General features: G+C 54.9%; 1 protein-coding gene across 1 annotated transcript; it reads left to right on the forward strand.

Moving 5' to 3' along the window:
• Positions 1 to 794: 794 nt before the first annotated feature.
• FEZ1 (fasciculation and elongation protein zeta 1) lies at positions 795 to 21,069 on the forward strand. Its single transcript, XM_069876549.1, has 10 exons — positions 795 to 887; positions 5,753 to 6,055; positions 11,763 to 11,859; positions 13,269 to 13,376; positions 15,676 to 15,880; positions 16,425 to 16,687; positions 18,046 to 18,126; positions 18,564 to 18,639; positions 19,198 to 19,263; positions 20,929 to 21,069. The coding sequence occupies exons 2-10, from the start codon at positions 5,781 to 5,783 to the stop codon at positions 20,943 to 20,945; spliced, it is 1,188 nt and encodes a 395-aa protein (XP_069732650.1). The 5' UTR covers positions 795 to 887; positions 5,753 to 5,780; the 3' UTR covers positions 20,946 to 21,069.
• Positions 21,070 to 25,299: the final 4,230 nt, after the last annotated feature.

Consider the following 25,299-nt stretch of genomic DNA (forward strand, 5'->3'; position numbering starts at 1 on the left):
AAGACCTATGGGATCGTAAAATCCAAGCAAACCTGTCGGCTACTGAACCAAGTCCCTGAGGACCCCATCTGCCTGGCTTTTAAAGCCCTGCAGGGATGGTGACTCCACCACCTCCCTGGGCAGCTTCTGCCAGGGCCTGAGAACCCTTTTGGTGAAGAATTGTTTCCTGATGTCCAATCTGAACCCGCCCTGGAGCAAATTGAGGCCATTCCCTCTCCTCCCATCACTTCTTACTTGGGAGAAGAGCCCAGCACACACTTCACCACAACCTCCTTTCCTGGAGCTGCAGAGAGCGATGAGGTCTCCCCTTCTCCAGGCTAAACAGCCCCAGGTCCCTCAACTGCTCCTTGTAAGGAGCTCCTTGTGTCCTGACAGCATCTGGATAGAACCTTGGCAGGACCTTCCCTACGATGGGACGAAGGGAACGGTTTTGACCTGGAAGAGGGGAGACTGAGATGAGGTCTTGGGGAGAAATGTTCTCCTGGGAGGCTGGGGAGGCTCTGGAACAGGTTGCCCAGGAAAGTGGTGGCTGCCCCATCCCTGGAGGTGTTCAAGGCGAGGTTGGATGGGGCTTGGAGCCCCTGATCCAGTGGGAGGTGGTGTCACCGGGTCCCTTCCCCACCAAAACTCCCTGATCCCACGGTCTCATCCCATCTCCCCAGGGATGTCGGGACCAGCTCCATCACTCAGAGACGTCCCTGGGTGGGGAGCTCAGCAATACTCCAAGGATGGAGAAAGGCTGGGGACCCCCCCCGGGGGGATTGGGGGGGGTGATGACGTCAGGGCTCCACTCACCCCCCGCGGTGACGTCACCGCCACCCCCGCGCGTGCGCAGCGGCCCCGCCCCCCCCCCCCCCCCCCCCAGCTCGGAGGATGCGGGGCTGCAGGTGGGTGCGGGGGGGGGGGCGCTCCGAGAGGAGGAGGGTGGGGGGCGAGCTGGCGGGGTGCAGGGGGGTCACAGGGAGCTGCAGGCACTGGGGGGGGGGGCTTGGAACGGGGGGGGGGGTGATGCGTGCATTGCGGGTGATGCATTCATGCATTTCGGGGTGCACCGGGGGGGATTTGGGGTGCAGGGGAGCGCTGTAGGGGGGCATTGTGGGGCGGGGTGGGGGGGGCGGTGCGTTTCGGGGGTGCCCGCATTGAGGGTGCAGCGGGAGGTGAAGGGGGAGGGCGGGTTTTGGGGGTGCAGCGCTTCGCGGGGGAGGGGGGGGTGGGGAGTGGTCCCCGTGTTATGGGGGGGGACAAAAAGCGGGGTCGGTGCGTGGCCCCGGGGCGCTGCGCATCGGCATCCGTGCAAGGGTGGTGGCTGGTGGGATGCGCAGGCGCGGGGGGGGGGCGTTTTGGGGTGTTTTGGGGGCATTTGTGGGGGGGGAGGTCGTTGCACGGGGTTGCATGGGGGTGTGCAGGGGTACGGGGGTGTGCTGGGGGCTGAATCGATGGGGGGGGTGAATGGTGCAGGCGTTGGGGTGCGCGGTGCATGCGCAGCCCTGTGCGCTTGCACTACTGCATGGAAGCACAATGCTTGTGGAGGTCGCACCATGCATGTGGAGATTGCACGATGCGTGTGGAGGTTGCATGATGCATGTGGGGGGGTCACGATGCGTGTGGAGGTTGCACGATGCATGTGGAGGGGGCACAATGTGTGTGGAGGTCGCACGATGCATGTGGAAGGGGCATGATGCATGTGGAGGTCGCACAATGCATGTCGAGGTCGCACGATACATGTGGAGGTCGCACGATGCGTGTGGAGGGGGCACAGTGCACGTGGAGATTGCACAATGCGTGTGGAGGTCGCATGATGCGTGTGGAGGTCACACGATGCATGTGGAGGTTGCAAAATGCATGTGGAGGTCACACGATGCGTGTGGAGGTCGCACGATGCGTGTGGAGGTCGCACGATGCGTGTGGAGGGGGCACAAGCATGTGGCATTTGCACGATGCGTGTGGAGATCGCATGCATCCACACGCCTGTGTGCAGTGTGCGCTTCCAGCCGTGTGCACGCATCCATCCTGACACGCGTGTACTGCCCGAGCGTGCACGCAGCTTGTGGGCGCTCTGCATGCGGTGTGCATGCATCGCACACGCGTGCGCTTTTGTCTGCACGCACCCACTGAGTGTGCGCCCCATGTGTGTGCTCTGCACGTGTGTCCGGGGTTGCACGCGTGCAGAGGTGCAGGCAGGCACGGGGTCCGTGCTCAGGGGTGCATGCATGCGCAGGGCACGTGTTCGTGCACATGCAGGTTTGTGTGTTTGTGCAAAGGGGGGGGGGGTGTGTGTAGGGTGCATGCATGCACAGAGGGGGTGTGCGCAGGGGGGTGTGGGTGTGCACAGGGTGTGCGCTCCGGGTGCGTGTGTGTGCAGGGTGAGTCGTCGTGTGTGTGTGCATGCAGGGATGCACGTGTGCAAGGATATGTCCGTGCGCAGGGGTGCTTGCGTGTGCAGGGTGCATGTGTTCGTGCACGTGCAGGTTTGCGTGTTTGTGCAAGGGGGTGTGTGCATGCAGGGTGCATGTGTGTGAGGGAGTGCGTGCGTGTGCAGGGATACATGTGTGTGCAGATGCGTGTGTGTGCAGGGGTGTGTGCGTGTGCAAGGGGGTGTGTGTTTGCAGGGTGTATGTGTTTGCAGGGCTGTGTGTGTGCGCTCAGGGTGCGTGTGTGTGCAGGGTGAGTGCGTGGTGTGCGTGTGCATGCAGGGATGCACGTGTGCAAGGGTGTGTCTGTGCAGGGGTGCATGCATGTGCAGGTTTGTATGTTTGTGCAAGGGTGTGTGTGTAGGGTACATGTCTGTGAGAGATTGCATGCGTGTGCAGGGGTAGGTGTGTGTGCAGATGCGTGTGTGTGCGTGTGCAAGGGGGTGTGTGTGCACAGGGTGTATGTGTTTGCAGGGCTACATGTGTGCGCTCGGGGTGCGTGTGTGTGCAGGGATGCCCGTGTGCAAGGATATGTCCGTGCACAGGGGCGCATGCGTGTGCAGGGTGCATGTGTTCGTGCACGTGCAGGTTTGCGTGTTTGTGCAAGGGGGTGTGTGCATGCAGGGTGCATGTGTGTGAGGGAGTGCGTGCGTGTGCAGGGATACATGTGTGTGCAGATGCATGTGTGTGAGGCGTGTGTGCGTGTGCAAGGGGGTGTGTTTGCAGGGTGTATGTGTTTGCAGGGCTGTGTGTGTGCGCTCAGGGTGTGTGTGTGTGCAGGGTGAGTGCGTGGTGTGCGTGTGCATGCAGGGCTGCACGTGTGCAAGGGTGTGTCTGTGCGCAGGGGTGCGCGTGTGCCCACGGTGCGTGCGTGTGCTGTCTGTGTGTTTGTGCAGGGACGTGTGCGTGCACTGGGTGCATGTGTGCAGAGGTGCTTGCGTGCGTGCGAGGGGACGTGTGCCGAGGAGCTGTGCTGCAGCTTCACGCGTGCCCGGTGCTGCATGTGTCGGGTGCCCGTGTGCACGGCGGGTGTGCTCACGGCTGCGGGTGCACAGGGACACAGACAGTGCTCAAGGCCCCCAAAGCTGCGATGTGTTTCCTCCCGCTCCCCAGGGCAGCCTGAGCTGGGGCCGTGGCACCCATGCTGGGTGGCTACTGCCTTACTCCCAGGTTACTCCTTGCTTCCTCACGGCTGGTGTTGAGATCCCGTCGGGTCACTGCCAGTAACCTGGCAAGGGGGTGGCGAGTGCTGTCCAGACACAGCAGATTCTCGCGTGGGATACTGCTGGGGTGCTGAGGTGCTGTCAGGAGTTCACTGAGATGCCCTCAGGATGCTCTGCAGGCAGTGCTAAAGCGTTCTGGGGAGCGCTAGGATCCGTCTCCGTGGATACTGGGATACTGTGAGGGTGCTGCCAAGGTCCTGTCAGGGCTCCACTAAGATGTTTCCAGCATGGAATTATAGAATCACTTGGTTGGAAAAGACCTTTGAGATTATTGAGGCCATCCATCCCTGTCCACTACTGAACAATCCCTGAGCACCACATCTGCCTAGCTTTTAAACACCTTCAGGGATGGGGACTCCACCACCACGCGTTCCAGTGCTTCAGAACCCCAGGCATCTTTCCAGGAATGATATTGAGATGTTGTTTTGAAGATAATATGCTCCATCAGAGCACTCTTAGGTTACCACAACAGCGATGGTTTGGATGCTTTCAGCACAGTAACGTGGCGTGAAGATAATGCCTGCATGGCACATTGCACTGCCAAGATGCTACCAGGACACTACTAAATGTCTGTGTCCCATCCCACCACTGTTAGGATCCTATTGGAATGCTGCCTGCGTCCTTCTCTGATACCAGCAGGCATTGTGAGGATGTAACTGGGATGGTCCTGGCGCAGTGTTGGCATACTCCTACCTGTGCTGGTCCAATACCAGGCGATGCGGAGCCATTCAGTGGGTGCTACTGGGATCCTTGCAGTGAGGCACCCAGGTGCTGTCAGGACCCTGCTGAGATGTTGTCAGGGCGCTGCCTGGACACGGAGATACTCACACAGTGCCATCAAGATACTACAGGGTCATTACTAGGATACTTGGGATGCTGGGGAAATGAGAAGCTCCACATGAGCCAGCATTGTGCTCTTGCAGCCCAGAAGGCCAACCATGTCCTGGGCTGCATCCAGAGCAGAGGGACCAGCAGGGCGAGGGAGGGGATTCTGCCCCTCTGCTCCGCTCTGTGAGACCCACCTGGAGCCCTGTGTCCAGATGTAGAATCCCCAACATAAGGAGATGGAACTGTTGGAATGGGTCCAGAGAAGGACATGGAGATCATCCAAGGGCTGGAGCCCCTCTGCTTTTAGGACAGGCTGCGGGAGTTGGGGTTGTTCAGCCTGGAGAAGAGAAGGCTGCGGGGAGACCTTAGAGCAGCTTCCAGTACAGAAAGGAGCTCCAGGAAAGCTGGGGAGGGGTTCTTGATCAGGACCTGGAGTGATAGAACGAGAGGGGTGGATTTAAATTGGAAGGGGGAAGATTTAGATTAGACATTAGTAAGAGGTTCTTCACTCTGAGGATGAGGGCCCTGGCCCAGGTTGCCCAGAGCTGGGGTGGCTGCCCCATCCCTGGAGGTGTTCAAGGCCAGGTTGGATGGGGCTTGGAGCCCCTGATCCAGTGGGAGTTGTCCCTGCCCATGGCAGGGGTGGAACTGGATGGACTGTGAGATCCCTTCTAACCTAAACCATTCCATGATTCTGTATGACTACGATAGGAGCAGGGTACTCCTGTGAAACTATCTGGATATTATCACTGCACTGCTAAGGTGCTTTCAGGACAGGACTCATTTTTAATTAAGCTGCTGTCAGGATGCGAGTAGAATCCAGAGGATCCTTTTGAGATGCTGCAGGGGCACTGGAGAAGAGAGTGCTGGGAAATGCTGGGGTGCTGTCAGCTCTGGCTGTTGGGTCACTGCCTGCACGTCACTGGTGCCAGTGTGGTATTTTCAGGCCATGATAGCAGTGAAACAGTGCAAGGATACTACAAGGATATGAGCATTTCAGTAAGAAAGACAGCGTTACGATCCATTTTATGTGCTATCAGGGTAGCACTGGGCTACTTGGGCCACAATTTGTGGCTACTAGCAAAGTACTCCAAGTGTAGTGTCGGGATAGGAGCACGTTTCTCTGAAGAAAGATGCTGTTGGGATACTACTGGGATGCTCTAGAGGTGCTGGTGGTGGTGGGAGAGCCCTGGCTGTAGGGTTTCATCCAGCACGGTGGCAGCGAAGGGGGTGGGCAGCCCTGGTGTAACCTGTGAGTAGCCAGCGCCTGACGGCAGCCTCTCCCCGCAGCTAAGGCGTCACGTTGGCGTTGAGGAAGATGGAGGCGCCCCTGGTGAGCCTGGAGGAGGAGTTTGAGGAAGGGCCCGGGGACAATGTGGGGACCCCGCAACGCACCGCGGACCCGGCGCTGGCCGAGCTGGAGAGCTTCTCAGCCGAGATCATGAGCTTCAAGTCAATGGAGGACCTGGTGCAGGAGTTTGACGAGAAGCTCACTGTCTGCTTCCGCAACTACGACGCTGCCACCGAGGGCCTGGCCCCTGTGCGGGGACATCTCCAGGCGCAGGAGGAGGAGGAGCGCCTCCAGGATGAGGAGTGAGTAAGGCCCCCTCTTCCCCGGGACACCCAAAATCCGAGCCCCCCCCCGATGCAAATCCGCGTTGCTGGGTGGTCGTGCAGCGCATCAGAGTAGCAGTGTGTGGTGTAGTAACCTGGGGGCAAGCCTGCTTGCACCCTCCCCTGACCAGCTCCCTGCGTGGTGGCATGGTCATGCACCATGTCAGGAATAGCGCTGGAGTATCCTATGAGTAGGGACTCTCTCAGGGTCTGCAGGCTGCCTTGCAGGCTAGCGAGGTGCTCCCTGCATGTGACTCAGCCCACTTCATCACAGCGCAGGCATGTGGCGGAGTGGGGTGACTCTGTAGTATCTTTGGAGTAACTGTGTAGGATCCTTGGAGCAGCTGTGTAGCATCCTTGGAGTAACTGCGTAGGATCCTTGCAGCAGCTCTGTAGGATCCTTGGAGCATCTCTGTAGTATCCTTGGAGTGGCTATGCAGTATGCTTGGAGTAGACCACACTTGGACCCACATGCCTGCTTGCATGGCCATGAGATACATCCCCCATCCCACAGCGTGAAGACCAGCCTGTCCCACCTCAGCTTGGTTGTGGAGCACATTGGTGTGGAGGTGGAGTGTCTGATGAGTAACGTTCCTCTAGGAACTACTGCACCTCCTTGCATGCTTGCGAGATCACCACCACACATGAATCGGCCCCTTGTGCTGTGGCACAATCGTGTAGAACCTTGGAGCAGCTCTGTAGGATCCTTGCAGCAGCTGCGTAGGATCCTTGGAGCAGCTGCATAGGATCCTTGGAGCAGGTTTGTAGGATCCTTGGAGCAGATCTCCATAGAGCAGCTCTGTAAGATCCATAGAGAACCTGTGTAGGATCCTACAGCCTTTGGGGCAAAGAGTGTAAACCCTGAGCAAGGTGTGAGTAGAGCCTCTGGTGAGCTCTGCACCAAGCCAAGGAGCAGCCAGTTCAGGGTAAAACCCCACAGCCCTGCCCCAAGAGAGTGGTATTTGCATTAAAATCCAATTTTTCATTAGAAATCCATTTTTTTTAATGGAAAATTGCCCCTTTTTTTTTTTTTTGCCAAATTTTGGTTCTTTTCAGCCTCATTTCTGTATTTAACGCCTTTCTAATCGCCTTTTCTCTGCGTTTAGTTGGAATTATTCCCCAGGCTGCCATTTTTCCCCATGCAAAGCGGTTGTTTTCAACCCCAAAGCCCCCAAACCCTGTTTATTTTGTTGCGCTTTCCCCACCCCAAACACGCCGAGCCTGACTCGCTTTTCATAATTGGCCAAATGATCAGTTTTTCTGAGACAAACGCAGCTTGGCCCGGTGCCGGGAGCTCTGCGCCGTCGCCGGCAGCCAGCTCGCTGCACCGCTTTGTGCTGCTTATTGTGTCTTTTTGGGTCATTTTGGGCAAAACAGGGCTTTTTTTTTTCCCTTCTTCTTGAATGAGCCCAGTGTGCAGGGCTGGGGGATGGGCTGGGGCCCTGAAGACGCTGCTTTTCCCTAATTACAGCCAATTCGTGCCATAATTAACCCAGAATCCGCTGCTGCTGCTCGCCTGACCCCGCGGGGCCTGGCCCTTTGGGAGAGGGAGCGCTCAAAAGGCAAATCTGGGGGAGAATGGCTTCTTTTTTGCCTTTCTGTGCTGCAGTTTCGTTAAAAATAGGAATATGAGGGGAGCTGAGATGTGTTAGTTTGTGAAAAGGGGGATTTGGGGGGAAATCGGGATCAGGAGAGGAGGGAGGTGGCATAAATACCCAAAATTGAGGCAGGAGGGGCAGGTGGTTTTGAGGTGTTTTAGAGGGATCAAGATGCGCATGGATTGAACCCCGTTTGTAGTGCGGAAAGGACTGGGTTTGCCCTGCTCGGGGAGGGATTTTCTTAGTATTTTTTGTGCCCCTTTGTCCATTTTTGACCTTTTTCCCCAATGTTGCCACTTTTCAGCTCTTTTTCCCTCGCTTTCCTCAGTTTTAATCCTCCTTTTCTTCCTTTTTCTCTAATTCTCACCTTCTTCCCCTTTTTCCCACTTATTCCCCCTTTCTCTTACATTTTATCTTTTTCCCTATTTCCCCTTTTTTCTTTCCCCCCCCTTCTTTTCCTTCCCCATTCCAAATTTTCCCATCTTCCCTGCCTCCCCCTTGCCCTTCTTCCACATCCCTTTTCCCTCCCTTTTCCCTCCCTTTTCCCTCCCTTTTCCCTCCCTTTTCCCTCCTTCTTCCCTCCTTCTTCCCTCCTTTTCCCTCCTTTTCCCACCTTTTCCTAGAATCATAGAATAACCAGGTTGGAAGAGACCCACCGGATCAAGTCCAACCTCCCCCTTGCCCTTCTTCCCCCTCCTTTCCCCCTCCTTTCCCCCTCCTTTCCCCCTCCTTTCCCCCTCCTTTCCCCCTCCTTTCCCCCTCCTTTCCCCCTCCTTTCCCCCTCCTTTCCCCCTCCTTTCCCCCTCCTTTGCCCCTCCTTTCCCCCCTCTTTTTGCCCTCCTTTTCCCCTCCTTTTTGCCCTTTTCTTCCTTTCCCCTTCTCCCCCTTCACCCATTTCCCCTTTTCTCCCTTTTCATCCCTTTTCCTCTCTCTCCCCTTTCCCCTTTTTCCTCCTTTTCCCCCTTTCCCCTTTTTTCTCCCTTTTCACTCCTTTTCTGTCCTTCCTCCCTCTTTCCCATTTTTATCACCTTCCCCCTCTTGTTTCCCTTTCCTCCTCTTTCTTCCCCTTTCCCTTTTCCCACCTTTTCCTCTTTTCTCCTTTTTTCCTCTTTTTTTCACATTTTTTCCCTATTTTACTCCTCTCCCCCAGTCCTTCCTCTCCTTTTATCCCTGCCACATGCACCTTTTTGGGATCAAATTGGGCAAACTGGGAGAACTGGGCACCCCAGGAGAGACGCAGAGAAGGGGGAGTCGGGGGGTCAGGCCCTTTTTGGGGTGTTTTGATGCATTTTGGGGAATTGGCACTGTGGTTTGGGGTGGTTTGAGGCTATTTTGGGGGATTTGGGGGCGATTTTGTGGTGTTTCTTGGTGTTGCGGATGGCATTACACGGTATTTTTGGGGGGTTGTCAGGGCATCCCAACTGCGTTGGGGTTTGTTTCTGGGTGTTTTGGGGAATATTTCTGAGCAGCGTTTTGGGGGGGGCTCAGGGCTGTATTTTGAGATATTTCTGGGCAGCTTGGGGATGTTTCTAGGTGGTTTCAAGGTGGGGTGTTTCAGGCATTTTGGGGTGCTGTGACTGCATTTTACAGCATTTCAGCATGTTCCAGGGCAGCATTTGGAGGGGACTGAGGCGTTTGAGGCATTGCAGATGAACTTTGGGATATTGGCCACCTGAGGGATGTTCTGGAGCGTTGCAACAGCATTTTTGGGGTGTTTCTTTGGGCTACCAGGGCAGCGTTTTGAGGTATTTTAGGGTGTTTCTGGATGCTGTTTCAGGACACACATTGGGGCTCTCGTAGTGGCATTTTGGGGTGTTTTGGGGTGTCAGGGCAGTGTTCTGGAGCATCTGTGAGCTCTGTGGGGTGGTGGTTGGGGCCAGCATTTTGAGATGATTCCGGGTTTTCTGGGGCAGCATTTTGGGGCATTTTAGGGCATTTTGGGCAATGTTTCAGGAAAGCATTTTAGGATATTTCTGGGGTTTCAGAGGTGACATTTTGGGATGTTTTGGGGCACTTCAGGGTATTTCAGGTTTTTTTGGGTGGTGGTTTGGAGCATTTCAGGGTTGCATTTTGGAGCATTGTGGCTTTTGGGGCCATTTTGGGATATTTCATTGCATTTGGGAGCATATTTAGGGGCATTTGGGGTGTTTTTGAAGAACATTTTGGGACATTTTGGGATGTTGCAGGGTTGCGTTTTGAGGTGTTTAGGGGTCTTTCAGAAGGTCTTGGGGCTTGAGGGCAGTGTTTTAGGATGGCATTTGTGGGGTTTCCGAGACTTCGGGGTTATCTCAACATGTTCTGAGGCATTTCAGGACATTATGGTGATGTTTTGGGGTGGCATTTTGGAGCATTTCAGGGTGATCTTTTCATGGAATCATAGAATTGTTTGGTTGGAAAAGACTTTTGAGATCATTGAGTCCAATCATACCTGTCCACTACTGAACCAGCCCCGAGTGCCTTGTCTACCTGTCTTTTAAACCCTTCCAGGAATGGGGACTCCACCACTGCCCTGTGCAACCGTTGCCAGTGCTTGACAACCGTTCAGGGAAGAAAAACTTCTTAATATCTAATCTAAACCTGCCTTAGTGCAACTTGAGGCCATTTCCTCTCATCCTATCACCTGTCACTTGGGAGCAGCGCCCACCTCACCACCACCTCCTTTCTGGGACCTGCAGAGAGCAGCAAGGCATTGAGTGCACCCTTAGCAAGTTTGCGGATGACACTAAGCTGGGTGGAAGCTGGATTGCTGGAGGGTCAGGAGGCTCCAGAGGGATCTGAACAGGCTGGACCGCTGGGCAGAGTCCAACGGGATGAGGTTTAACAAGGCCAAATGCCGGGTCCTGCACTTGGGGCACAACAACCCTGAGCAGCTCCAGACTAGGAGAAGTCTGGCTGGAAACTGCCTGGAGGAGAAGGACCTGGGGGTGTTGGTTGACAGCGACTGAACATGAGCCAGCAGGGGCCCAGGGGGCCAAGAAGGCCAATGGCATCTTGGCTTGGATCAGACACGGTGTGACCAGCAGGTCCAGGGAGGTTCTTCTCCCTCTGGACTTGGCACTGGTGAGACCGCTCCTCGAATCCTGTGTTCAGTTCTGGGCCCCTCACCACAAGAAGGATGTTGAGGCTCTGGAGCGAGTCCAGAGAAGAGCAAGGAAGCTGGTGAGGGGGCTGGAGAACAGGCCTTATGAGGAACGGCTGAGAGAGCTGGGGGTGTTTAGCCTGGAGAAGAGGAGGCTGAGGGGAGACCTCATTGCTCTCTACAACTCCCTGAAAGGAAGTTGCGGAGAGGAGGGAGCTGGGCTCTTCTCCCAGGTGACAGGGGACAGGATAAGAGGGAATGGCCTCAGGCTCCAACAGGGGAGGTTCAGGCTGGACTTAGGAAAAAATTTTTCACAGAAAGGGTCATTGGGCACTGGCAGAGGCTGCCCAGGGAGGGGGTTGATTCACCTTCCCTGGAGGGGTTTAAGGGAGGGGTGGACGAGGTGCTGAGGGACATGGTTTAGTGATTGATGGGAATGGTTGGACTCGATGATCCAGTGGGTCTCTTCCAAGTGGGTCTCTTCCAACCTGGATATTCTATGATTCTCTCAGCCTCATTTTCCACAGCCTTTCCTTCATCCATTAAGTGGGTCACCTTGTCACAGAAGGAGATCAGTTTGGTTTGGCAGGACCTTCCTCTCATAAACCCGTATTGACTGGTCCTGATCACCTGGTTGTCTTGTGTGTGTTTTGAGGCATCTGGAGACAATTTAGGACACTGCGGTGGCCTCCTTCGGGGATATTTTGATGGCAACATTTCAGAACGGTGTTTGGGGGCACCTCAAGTGCTGAGACAGAATTTTGGGGTACTCTGGGGTATTTCAGGTCAGTATTTCATGATGATATTTTGAGAAGCTTTGGGGAGAAGTGTTGGAGTGTTTGGGGTAGTTTTGGGGATCTCAGTGGTGTTTTGGGATTTTGGAGGGGCATTTAACAGTGTTCTGGGGCTGCATTTTGGGGTGTTTTGAGGCATTTTGGTGAGCCCTTTTGGGACAGCTGTCTGGGAGGCTGCGTTTTGGGATCATCACTCACTCCTCGCTTCCCTGCAGGGTCTGGGATGCTCTCACCGATGGCTTCGCACCCCGGGGCTCTCCCCGACCTTGGCTGCTCCCTGAGACTGAGTCCTCCAGTGGCTCCGACCTCCAGGTACGTCTGTGGCCCACCCTTGGCTTCCCAGTGCTCCTGCCCCTCACAACCCCCTGGTGATGCCTGGTAGGTCTCAGTGAGACCCAGGGCTCTGTGTTCCTCAGGGCAGTGCAAACTACCCAAAAATGGTATCTTTTGGGGCTCTGCAGCAGCAAGACAGTTGGTGTCCACATCTTAGAAGGAAAACACACTAAAACGTTTAGTTTTAATTAAAAAATTAAGTGTCTGGTTCGGCAGTCTGATCTTTGCCAGTCTGTATCCAAGCCAGAGTTGAATGGGGTATTTCTGGGGTAGAAAATAATGTTTTGCTTATTGTAGTGAGTTTGTGAGTAGCTGGTTTTTGGGGTGTGGGAGGGCTTCAAAGATGCCCCCAAATTCACTAAATTTAACCCATCAAGATGTTATGCAACCTGGTGCTAAAGGGAGAGGAGAAGGTAAATTTCTTGGGTTATTTTCTGCTAAAAGGGTGAAACAACCTGTGAAAGGTGGTTAGAAAGAAGATGCCTCCCCATCCAACATCTCCATCCATCACTTCCTCATCAGGTTTTCCCTTCTGACATTGCCCCGTCTAATGTCCCCATCCAGAGAGTCCATCTGACCTCTTCCCTATTCAGCTTCACCATCCATCATCTCCTCATCCAGCATCCTCATCATCTCCATCCAGCATTTCCAACACCTCTCCATCCAGTGTCACTGACCAATATATTGATTTCAAACATGTCTCCATCACTTCTCCATTCAAGGTACCTGTACTTCTCCGTGTCCAACTTCCTAGTCCTGTGTTTCCATGCAACAACTCCCCATCAATTATCTTTATCCATCTCCTTGCAACACCCCCCAATCCCTTCCTTCTCCATCATCTCCCTCTCCAGTGTCTCCAGCATCCCCATCCAAGCATCCCTGTGCAAAGTCCCTCTGCAAAATCCCATCCAACATCTCCATCCATCTCTGTCCAGTGTGTCTGTCCAGCATCCTTCCATCCAATGTCTCCATTCAACATCTCCATCCATCACCTCCCCATCCAGTGTTCCCCTCTGACATCTCCCTATCTAACATCCCCATCCAGCATCTCCATCTGACCTCTTCCTCGTTCAACCTCACCATCAATCCATGCAACATTTCCTCATGCAACAGCTCCCTCCGTCTGCACACAGTGTCCCTGTCCAACATCCTTCCATCCAATGTCTACATCCAACACCTCCACCCAACATCTCCACTCAGTGCCCTCACCCAGTGCCTTCCCATCCATGTCTCCATCTAGCATCCTACCAAGCAACCCCCCATGTCCCCCTGAGCTGTGGTTCCCTGGTGGCTCTCCCAGGGCCATGTCTGTGTCCGTGCTGCGGCCATGCCTGTGCCAGGCCGCGCCTGCGGTGCCACCACGGCCGCCCAGCCTGTGTCTCCTGCAGCTCTGCGAGAAGGAGGAGGAGGAGGAGCAGGAGGAGGAGGAGGAGCTCACTGAGAGGAGTGAGCAAGACTCGGGCATCAATGAGGAGCCGCTGCTGACGGCTGAGCAGGTACCCCTGGTCCCCATCGGCACTGAAACGCCCGGGTGTCCCCTCAAAGTCAGGAATGAGCCCTTTCCTCATGTGCTGGAGGCACAAAAAGAAGGCCAGATCCCATCATCTTGGGTTACTGGGTGTGGGATGCAGATTTGGGTGTAGATGGAGGTAGAGGTTACGGGGGCTGATGTGGGATTTGGGTGCAGGTGGGAATGTGGAGTGAGGTGCTGGGTGGAAATGGGTGGCATGGGGTGAAAGGTGAGAACACGGGCGGGCAGAGGCAGGATGTGGATGGTGGGTGCAGGATGTGGGTGTGGGAGGCAGGATGTGGATGTGGGATACAGATGAGGGATGCGGGATGCAGAACACAGGTGTTGGATGCAGGGCGCAGACGTGTGATGCAGGATAGAATCATAGAATCACCAGGTTGGAAAAGACCCACCGGATCATCAAGTCCAACCATTCCTATCAAACACTAAACCATGTCCCTTAGCAGATCGTCCACCCGTGCCTTAAACACCTCCAGGGAAGGTGAATCAACCACCTCCCTGGGCAGCCTCTGCCAGTGCCCAATGACCCTTTCTGTGAAAAATTTTTTCCTAATGTCCAGCCTGAACCTCCCCTGGCGGAGTTTGAGGCCATTCCCTCTCATCCTGTCCCCTGTCACTTGGGAGAAGAGCCCAGCTCCCTCCTCTCCACAACCTCCTTTCAGGGAGTTGGAGAGAGCAATGAGGTCTCCCCTCAGCCTCCTCTTCTCCAGGCTAAACACCTCCAGCTCTCTCAGCCGTTCTTCATAAGGCCTGTTCTCCAGCCCCCTCACCAGCTTTGTTGCTCTTGTCTGGACTCGTTCCAGAGCCTCAACATCCTTCTTGTGGTGAGGGGCCCAGAACTGAACACAGGATTCGAGGAGCGGTCTCACCAGTGCCGAGTCCAGAGGGAGAAGAACCTCCCTGGACCTGCTGGTCACGCCGTTTCTGATCCAAGCCAAGATGCCATTGGCCTTCTTGGCCACCTGGGCCCCTGCTGGCTCATGTTCAGTCGCTGTCAACCAACACCCCCAGGTCCCTCTCCTCCAGGCAGCTTTCTAGACAGACTTCTCCTAGTCTGGAGCTGCTCAGGGTTGTTGTGCCCCAAGTGCAGGAACCGGCATTTGGCCTTGTTAAACCTCATGCCATTGGTCTCAGCCCATGGATCCAGCCTGTTCAGATCCCTTTGGAGCCTCCCGACCCTCCAGCAGGTCCACACTTCCACCCAGCTTAGTGTCATCCGCAAACTTGCTCAGGGTGCACTCGATGCCTTCATCCAGGTCATTGATAAAGACACTGAACAGGGCTGGACCCAGCCCTGAGCCCTGGGGACACCACTTGTCACTGGCCTCCAGCTGGAGTTAACTCCATTTCCCACCACTCTCTGGGCCCGGCCATCCAACCAGTTTTCCACCCAGGAGAGTGTGCGCCTCTCCAGGCCAGAGGTGACAGTTTCTCGAGCAGAATGCTAAGAGAAACTGTGTTGAAGGCTTTACTGAAGTCCAGGAAGATACATCCACAGCCTTTCCCTCATCCAGCAGTCCAGTGGAAATGGATGTGGATGTGAGATGCAGATGTGGGATGTGGAATGCAGATGTGAGATGCAGGATGCAGATGTAGGATGCAGATGTTGGATGCAGAACGTGGATGTGGCATGCAGATGTAGGATGCGGGATGCAGATGTTAGATGCACAATGCAGATGGGGGATGCAGGGGTGAGATGCAGGATGCAGGTGTGGGATGCAGGACGCAGGTGCGGGATACAGGATGCAGATGTAGGATGCAGAATGCAGGTGCCAGATACAGGGAAGGGGATGTGAATGCAAGTGCAGGGTGTGGGTGCTGGAAAGGTAAGGTGCAAATTCTGGAGCCAGGATGGAGGTGGAGGATGCAGGGTGAAGGGAGCAGGATGCGGACACCGGTGCAGGATGCGAGTTTAGATCGAGATGCAGGTCTGGGTGTGAGTCCCCGGCGCAGGGAGGAGGGTGTGCATGGATGGGGAATATGGGGTTTGGATGCAGATGCAGGATGCAAACGGAGGACACGAGGTGCAGCTGGATACAAATGCAGGTGCAGGATGAAGGGAGCAGGATGCAGACGGAGGATGGAGAATGTGGGATGCAGGGTCCGGGATGCCAAAACAGGTGGAGGATGAAAGGAGCAGGTTGCGGGTGTGGGTGCAAGACACGGATGAAGATGCAGATGCAGGATGTGGCTGTGGGCTGCAGGGTGTAGAATTGAGGTGGAGGGGGGATAGAGGTGCACATGGAGGACCCTGATCCCTGCAGGTCATCGAGGAGCTGGAGGAGCTGATGCAGAGCTCACCCGACCCAGAAGCTGACCCCGAGGGTGATGAGGATGAGGAGGATGAGGAAGAGGAAGAAACTGAGGCCGATGCTGAAGGCGAAGGTGGTGGAGGGGGCACGGAGCCCATCCTTCTGCGTGAGCTGCACGCATTCTCCCCTGCCTTCAACAAGAACTGCTCCTACGAAGGTACGGCCAGCAAAACCCTGGCCAGTTGCTTCCTGGGGGCAATTCCAACCAAATTGAATCTCTCCAGGATTCAGGGCCAGCTGGCTCCAATGTTCACGCACTGTTTGGCCAGGAGGGAGCTCTCGGCAAAAAACCAAATCCCATGGGGATTTTGCTCTTAATATTGCTTGAAATCGTAGATTCATGGGATGGTTTGGGTTGGGAAGAACCTCAAAGCCCATCCAGTTCCACCCTCTGCCATAAGCAGGGACACCTCCCGCTGGATCAGGGGCTCCAAGCCCTTCCAGCCTGGCCTTGGTCACCTCCAGGGATGGGGCAGCCACCCCTGCTCTGGGCAACCTGGGCCACTTTATTTCACTGATTGCTCCAGGCGTTGCGTTTACTGCATGGGGTTTAATTTATCGCACTGTGCGTTGCATTTACTGCACCGAGCGTTTCACCATTTGCACCGGGCACCGTGCTAATCCCCCTGTGCATCTTGTTAATTACATCTCTCGTGGCACGGTGCATCTCGGGGTGTCTAACGGCGATGCCTGGCTGGCAGGGCTGGGGCGGCTGTCGGCGCGGGAGCTGGCAGCGGCCGCGGGGCGTGCGGAGGCGGCGAGCCGGGCGCTGTCGGCGGAGCTGGTGGCGCAGTTGGCCCGGCGGGACGAGCTGGCGTTCGAGAAGGAGGTGAAGACGGCGTTTATCGGGGCGCTGCTGGCGGTGCAGGGGGAGCAGCGGGAGGCTGCCCGGCGCCGCCGTCGCGACAAGGGGCTCAGTCTGCAAGGAGGGCGTCCCGAGCGCGGGAACCACATGCCCAGGAAGGTGGGGGACACTGCGGGGACAGGGGGGACCTGGGGCAGGGAATGGGGGCACGGGGAAGGTGCAGGAATGGGGAGACACGGGACAGGGCGATGAGGGCATGGGTTGGGTGACAACGGATGGGGACATGGACGTGGGGATGGGGGGATGGTTTGAGTGACAGCGGATGGGGACATGGACATGGGATGGGGACATGGGGATGAGCAGAGGGGTTGGGTGACAGCGGATGGGGACATGGACATGGGATGGGGACATGGGACATGGGGATGAGGGCATGGGTTGGGTGACAGCGGATGGGGACGTGGACATGGGATGGGGACATGGACATGGAATGGGGACAGGGGACATGGGGATGAGGGGTTGGATTCTGTGACAGCGGATGGGGACTTGGACATTGGATGGGGACAGGAGGATGAGGGGATGGATTGGGTGATGGGATGGGGCAGCAACGTGTGATGGAGACATGGGACAAGGATGAGGGATGGAGGGACATGGTACAATGGGATGTGGGAATGGGATGAGGGGGCAGGGCAGAGGGACATGGGGAACACAGGGACAGCTTGGGTGACAGTGGATGGGGCAGAGGGACATGGGACAGGGATGAGGGAACATGGACAGGGAGATGTGGGGGCAGGAGGGTGGAGGGACAGGGACAGGCAGAGGGAGGAGCAGGGGGATGACGAATGGGAGGACAGGTTGGCAGGACATGGGACGGGAGGATGGGACAAGGGGACAGGGACATGGGAACCGGGGATGGGGCACTTGGGAGGTGCAGGGAGGGCGGCAATTGGGGGCTCAGGGGAGATGTAGGAGCAGGGGGACATGGCCAGAGGGGCGAGGAGGGGGGGCATGGGACAGCGGGATGAGGGGACAGGGGGTGAGTGACAGTGGTGGGGGCAGGGACATGGGACAGGGGGCTGAGGAGTGGAGGGACACAGTAAAACGAGCTGCAGGGACAGGGTCGAGGGAAGAGGGACAGGGCATGGGGCAGGGGGATGATGTGTGGGGGAACATGTACAGGGAGATATGGAGACCAGAGGATGGAGGGATGGGGTCTGGGGGATGGGACGGGACAGAGGGACGTGGAGTGGGGACACGAGGCAGAGGGATGGGGGGACAGGGTGGCAGGACATGGGACAGGAGCATCCGGGAACAGGAGGGAGGATGGGGCAAGGGGATGGGGACATGGGGACAGAAGGATATGAGTCATGGGTTTGCGCCTGTGGAGAACAGAGGGACGCGGGCACAGAGGGAGAGGCGATGTCGGTGAGAGTCGGAGCCGGAGGGAGGCTGGTGCCAAGGGTGGTGCCCTGGGTGATGTCTGTCCCTGGGAGGGGACGGGCTGACACGTGTGCCCCCAGCGCTTCAGCATGGAGGGCATCTCCAGCATCCTGCACTCCGGCCTGCGCCAGACCTTCGGCCCCGCCGCCAGCGAGAAGCAGGTGCCCTTTTCTCCCCAGAATTGCGCAAATCCATCCCCTCACGCCACATCCCCGCTCACCCCACTGCCCTGCAGCCCCTCAAAAACAGAACCGTGGAACGGTTTGGGTCGGACGGGACCTCGAAACCCACCAGTTCCCCACATAGGCAGGGATACCTCCCTCTGGACCAGGTTGCTTCAAGCCCCGTCCAACCTGGCCTTGCAAAAATCACCATTTTTTACCCCAGAAAAATCCTTCCGAAGTAGAGGTTCGCATCTGGATGGGGTTTTGCCTCATGCAATTCATTCAGTCCCTCCCGCAAGACCTTCAAATTAAATGCTCTTGCAGGAGAATTGCAGACACGCTCTGCTTTTGCATCAGTTTGGGGGGATTTCTGGCAAAAAGCAGGCAGGTTTGTGGCATCTGGGTATTTTTTGCGGTGTTTTTTTTGTTTGTAGTACCTGAACACGGTGATTCCCTATGAGAAGAAGGGGTCACCGCCCTCTGTCGAGGACCTGCAGATGCTCACCAACAGTGAGTATACGTCCGAGCTGCTGTTTGGGGCAGAACCAGATTGCTTCACTGTGATGTGGCTCATTTGGGATGTTGATGCACATCTTGCAGTGGCAGTGGCTGCGGTTTGGGTGCTGCAGCCAATTTGGGTGCAGTCCCCCTTTTTCTTGCATCGTTGCAGCACAGGCGATTTGAGGTGCTGCCTCTCGTGTTGCATCATTGCAACAAAGCCCATTTTGGGGGGGGCAAAGACTCGTTTTGCATCAGGACAGCCCAGTTAGTTTGGGGTGTGATCGCCCTTTGTGCATGAACGCCGCACGATGGGTCACAGCAAAGCCCTTCCTTCATTTTTGCACCCAGTTTGGGGACAAAACACTCAGTCTGGGGGTAAAACACTCAGTTTGCATTGCCACAGATCAGCTGATTGGGAATGGAAGGAGGAGTTTTGGGTGCTTTCGGACCTGGTGCGTTGTGGGAAACTGGCAATGTCACTGTGGCAATGGTGGGGCTATTTTGAGGGGGAAAAGGGACATTTGGGGGGCAGCAGGGGTGGGCTCATGGCTGCATTCCCCCTCGCAGTCCTCTTTGCCATGAAGGAGGGGAATGAGAAGGTGCCCACCCTGCTCACGGATTACATCCTCAAAGGTATCTACTCACTTTGTGCATCACCCATTCACTCAGTGCGTGTCCTTCCTGCAGTTCCAGTGCAGCTCTTGTGCCTCTGCATCCACCACATCCCATCTGCATCTCCTGTGCATCCTTCATGCCCTCCTGTGCATCGTTGTGCATCTCCCATGCGTGTCAAACGCATCCCTTGCCCATCCCTCATGCAGCCCTTATGCATCTTCAGTGCATCCTTCATGCATCCTCTGTGGATCCTGGATGCATCTCCCGTGCATCCTTTGTACAGGCCTTCCTGCATCCTCGCACACCTTTGCTGGTCACCATGCACCCTCCGTGCACCTCCCTTGCACCATTACACGGCCCATCTGCTTCCTTCACGTACCTTTGTGAGCTCTTGTGCACTCTCACCCCTCGTGCACCATTGTGCGTTGCTCATGCATCTCCATTCCTCCTCCATGCATCACCTGGGCATCCTTGTGCATTCCTGGGCATTTCCCACATAGCTTATCCGTCTCTTGTGGAGCTTCTTGCATACTCGTGCATCCTTCACGCACTGTCGTGCGTGCTTCACATGTTCCTTGCGCATCCCTTGATGTTCCTCCTTCATCCTGAGCTCATCCCTTTTGCAGCGACCGGGCAGCCTCATGCAGCTCTCGTGCACACTTGTGCATCTGTAGGCACCCACGTGCCCTCATGCACGCTCACAAATCCTTGTCCGTGCTTGTGCATGGACCCTTGCACACCCCCTGCACACACTCGTGTATCCTCATGCAACCCCCATGCTCCCTCCTGCATCATCGCTCCTCCACGCACACTCTTGCATCCTCACACATTCCCGTGCACACTTGTGTATCATCCCTGTGTACAGCCGTGCATACCCACCAGTCCCAGTGCACAGTCGTGCATCCCCATGCACACTCATGCATCCTCACGCGTCCCCATGCACACTCATTTCCGTGTACACTCAGGCATCCTCACACATCCTTCTGCATCCCCGTTCACACTCCCGCATACTCATTCATCAACATGCACAATCACGCCTCCTCGCACGTCCCTGTGCACACTTGTGCATCCCCGTGCACACTCGTTTATTCTCACACGTGTCTGTGCACACTTGTGCATCCCCGTGCACACTCGTGCATCCTCACACATCGTCATGCTCCCCCATACACACTTGTGCATCCTCACACTTCTCCAAGCACACTCATGCATCCCTTTGCACGCTTATGCATCCTCATGTGCCCTTACACACTTGTGCATCTCCTGCATCCTCACGCGTCCCTGGGCACGCTCATGCATCCTCCTGTGTCCCTGTGCACTTGTGTGACCCCATGCACACGCGTGCGTCCTCTTGTGTCCCCGTGTCCCCTCGTGCATCCTTACACATTCTTATGCACACTCATGCATCCCCGTTTCCCGTTGTGCATCCTCACGCATCCCCTCACCTCCTTGAGCGTCCCTCTGCCCCCCCGTGTGTCCCCATGTCCCTTGTGCATCCTCACATGTCCCCGTGGCGCCTTGTGCGTCCTTCTACGTTCTCGTGCACACTCATGCATCCCTGTATCCCCTCGTGCATCCTCGTGTGTCCCATCACCCCCTCGTGCATCCTTACACATCCTTGTGCACGCTCTTGCACCCCCGTGTCCCCTCTTGTGTCCCTCACCCCCTCATGCCCTCTCTCCGCAGTGCTCTGCCCCACCTGATGCGGCGCTGCCCTCGCCCCCCCCGGCGCCCCCCGAAAATGGGGCCAAACCTGAGGAAAACGGGTCGCCTGCACCCCCGCCCCCGCACTCCCCTCTCCTTTGCACAGCTGGGAAATAAAGAATTCGTTTCATTAATTAAGCAACCAGCCTGCGGTGTCTCCATCCCTGCTTGTTGGTTTGCAACTTCTTGATAGGAAAATGCACTTTTTTTAGCACAAAACCCCGTTGCAGACGGTGCAGCAAGGCTGATGAATATGCAAATAGTACAAAAATATGCAATTTGGCTACAGCAGCTGGGGGCTCAGAGGTACCGACCTGATCCGAGGGGAAAAATTCAGCTGGAAATTCCATTTTGAAGGGCTTTTCCCCATTTTTACCTTTTCTGTAGCCTGATTTTCTGCTAAAAATGTACAAAAATTACCTTTTTTTCCCAGAAAATCAACCTGTGAATTAGCACTGGCTTATTACGGAATGAGGGAGGAGCTTGCAATTTGGGGAGAAGCACTCAAGTTTGGGGTTTGTCACTCATTTGAGGGGAGAATCCCTAATTTGGAGGTCATGGCTCATTTTGGGGAGATTTACTCCTTTTTGGGGAGCATCTCTGGCTTTTGGGGAGCGTTACTTGTTTCTGGGAGGATCCTGCTTTGGGAGAGCATCGTTTTTGTGGAACTTCCCTCATTTTGGGGGCTGTAGCTCATTTTTGGGGAGAATCACTCATTTGGGGGAAACATTTTTGGGAGGATCATGATTTTGGGGAGGATCGGTCGGTTTTGGGGCACCATTCCCAAAAATAACTTTTATTCAGAGGAGCATCCGTCATTCTGGGGGAGCGTTGCTCTTTTTTTGGGGGGAAACACTTCAGTATTGGGCAACATCCCTCATTTTGGGGAGACCATCACTTATTTTGGGGATAATCGGTGATTTTTGGAGGATATAACTCATTTTGGGGTGAGCATCACTGGTTTTCGGGGAGAATCACTCATTTTGAGTGGATGTAACTCATTTTAGGGTGAGCATCACCTGGTTTTGAGTGAGCATCACTCATTTTTGGGGTGAATCACTCATTTTTGGAGGATATAACACATTCTGGGTTGAGCCTCACCCATTTTGGGGGGAGTGTGTGTAACGTTTTGGGGGGAGTTTGTGTAACATTTGGGGGGAAGCACCTTTCATTTTGGGATAAAACCCCTTCGGAGCTCATTTTGGGGGCATCACTTTTGGGGGGAGCATTGGTTTTTTTGGATGGTTCAATGCTATTTGCACCACATCACTTGCAGATTTGGGTCAATTCACCCATTTTGGGGGGGCAATTCACCGATTTTAGGGACGTTTTGCCCATTTTGGAGGGCTCTCTGTCCAGTTCTGGGGTTGCTCCACTCGCAGGACGAACCTGCCAATAAAATACAGCTGCGAAATCTCATCTTGTAGTACTTTGTAATAAATGGCCATGAATTAATACTAAATTACAATGACTCCTTTATGAAATTACAGATTACATTCACGCCAGACCAGTATCGAAAAATAGGCTTTTTTGCCCATTGCATCGCTTGGGTTTTTTCCCCGGCTGTTGTTTGTTTGTTTGTTTTCCTCAACTCTTCAAGAGCCAAAAAAAAATAGAACAAATCTGATAAAAAGCTGCAAAACCCAGAAAAAATACCTCTTGGAGAAACCTGTGTTTACAGGAGGAACCTGCAGAAGACAATTCCTTTATTCTGTTTGCCCTGCGTCACCCAGGTTTCTCCCTGCGCCAAATTTTAAGGTGTAATTTGCCCTTTTGCTAGCAGTTAAAAAACCCCAAATAGAGTTTTTTTTGCAGAGCTTCCCTCCCCCGTTGCTTGTTTGGGGTAAAGCGCCATCATTTTTCCATTCAGGTGGATAATATCAGGGAGAAACCACCTTCCCAGCAACAATATTGAATCACGTCCACCCGGCTGAATCTTGGGCATCATCACTCAGTTTTGGGTGAAAAATCTGCATTGTTAAAGCCATTTGCCCCCCATTGTCTTCCTGGCTTGGTGACAAAACACCTTGGGAGAGTCTTGCTCCTGGCAGGCTTTGCCCCAACGTTGTGTCCAGTCTCAGCCCTTAAAGACAAGGGTAGGGTGTTTTTTTCCAGATCCAATGGGTTTTTAGTCCATAAATTAAAGGGTTTGGGGAAATTCCTCCCTTTTCCAGAGCGCTGCGTCCCGCGTCACCAAACGGCCAGAGCACTGGGGCCAAAACAGGGAGATGTGGGCAATCCGGTTGGTCAAGAGCGTGGAACAAACCCTCCCCAGATCCAACCTGAAGCAGAATTCGCACTCATTGATACATTCACCCCAGCACATTGATATTTATGCCTGTGAAACATCTTTTTTGGGGGGAAAACCCAGAAAATGTGAGTTCTGTGCTTGATTGGTTGGAGTTTTTTTTCACTGAGAGATCCAAGTGATGGATGCGGTGAGAACCTGGTGTCGCCCAACAGTGTCCGAGCATCGCATGGGGAAAGCAGCTTCCCCTAAAAATGCTCTTACCAAAAACGAAGGGGAAAGGGTAAAAATAAGAATAAAACCTGAAAAAAAATAATCTGGCCACAATATGTGCCCTGTAAACATGTGTCCTCCCCTTGCACCACTGGCGTGGTGGTCCCCACGCTCCCATGGGCAGCTAGGGCATCCACCAGTGCCTCCGATTTGCTTCTTTTCTCACAGATTTTCTTTGGTTCTTCCAGTTTTTTAGGCATTTTGGGGGGAATTTTGTTTCCGGTGCTGTCACTGATTTGGAGAGGGGGCAGGAGGAGCTATTCCAGTGAGTCACTGTGATCCAAGCCGAGGTCGGTGCTGGGCGCCACTGGGAGGCCACCAGGCTCTTCCTCCAGCTCTTCCTCCTCTTCTTCCTCCTCCTCCATCTCATCCTCCTCATCCTCCTCCTCTTCCTCGGTGCCATCGAGGGAATCATCGTGGGCTGCCAGCATTGCCTGTTGGCTGTGGATGAGGAGAGGGGCTGCAGGATGTCCATGCTGAGGGAGCCTGAAAATAAGAAAATAAATATAAAAAGGACAAAATAGTTCATAAACCAGGAGATTAAATAGTTCATAAACTCCAACTCCAGCTGGAGGCCAGTTAAAAGTGGTGTCCCCAGGGCTCAGTGCTGGGTCCAGCCCTGTTCAGTGTCTTTATCAATGACCTGGATGAAGCCATCGAGTGCACCCTTAGCAAGTTTGCAGATGACACTAAGCTGGGTGGAAGTGTGGATCTGCTGGAGGGTCGGGAGGCTCCAAAGGGATCTGAACAGGCTGGATGCATGGGCTGAGACCAATGGGATGAGGTTTAACAAGGCCAAATGCCAGTTCCTGCACTTGGGGCACAACAACCCTGAGCAGCTCCAGACTAGGAGAAGTCTGGCTGGAAACTGCCTGGAGGAGAGGGACCTGGGGGTGTTGTGATCCAAGGCCAATGGCATCTTGGCTTGGATCAGACACGGCGTGACCAGCAGGTCCAGGGAGGTTCTTCTCCCTCTGGACTCGGCACTGGTGAGACCGCTCCTCGAATCCTGGGGTCAGTTCTGGGCCCCTCCCCACAAGAAGGATGTTGGGGCTCTGGAGGGAGTCCAGAGAAGAGCAACGAAGCTGGTGAAGGGGCTGGAGAACAGGCCTTACGAGGAACGGCTGAGAGAGCCTGGAGAAGAGGAGGCTGAGGGGAGACCTCATTGCTCTCTCCAACTCCCTGAAAGGAGGTTGTGGAGAGGAGGGAGCTGGGCTCTTCTCCCAAGTGACAGGGGACAGGATAAGAGGGAATGGCCTCAAGCTCCACCAGGGGAGGTTCAGGCTGGACATTAGGAAAAAATATTTCACAGAAAGGGTCATTGGGCACTGGCAGAGGCTGCCCAGGGAGGGGGTTGAGTCACCTTCCCTGGAGGGGTTTAAGGGAGGGGTGGACGAGGTGCTGAGGGACATGGGTTAGTGATTGATAGGAATGGTTGGACTTGATGATCCAGTGGGTCCTTTCCAACCTAGTGATTCTGTGATTCTATGATTCAATGAGTAGCCCAAATGAAAAGCTACACTTGACAGAGAACTCTATAGGGTGTCCCACCTGTCCCAGCCACTTGTGAGGTACAACTCAAGCTTTTGGCTTGTTAGCTTCATTAATCAACAAGAAGTCTTCATTTTTGAGAAAGCAGGATTTTGGATCAACCATGGGGTGGCCAGCAGGAGCAGGGCAGGGATCGTCCCCCCTGGACTCGGTGCTGGTGAGGCCGCACCTCGAATCCTGGGTTCAGTTTTGGGCCCAAGAAGGACATTGAGGTGCTGGAGAAGGGAACGCAGCTGGGGAAGGAGCTGGAGAACAAGGGTTCTGGGAGTGGTGAGGGACCT

This window comes from Phaenicophaeus curvirostris, chromosome 25, assembly GCF_032191515.1.
Source record: "Phaenicophaeus curvirostris isolate KB17595 chromosome 25, BPBGC_Pcur_1.0, whole genome shotgun sequence".
NCBI lineage: Eukaryota > Metazoa > Chordata > Aves > Cuculiformes > Cuculidae > Phaenicophaeus > Phaenicophaeus curvirostris.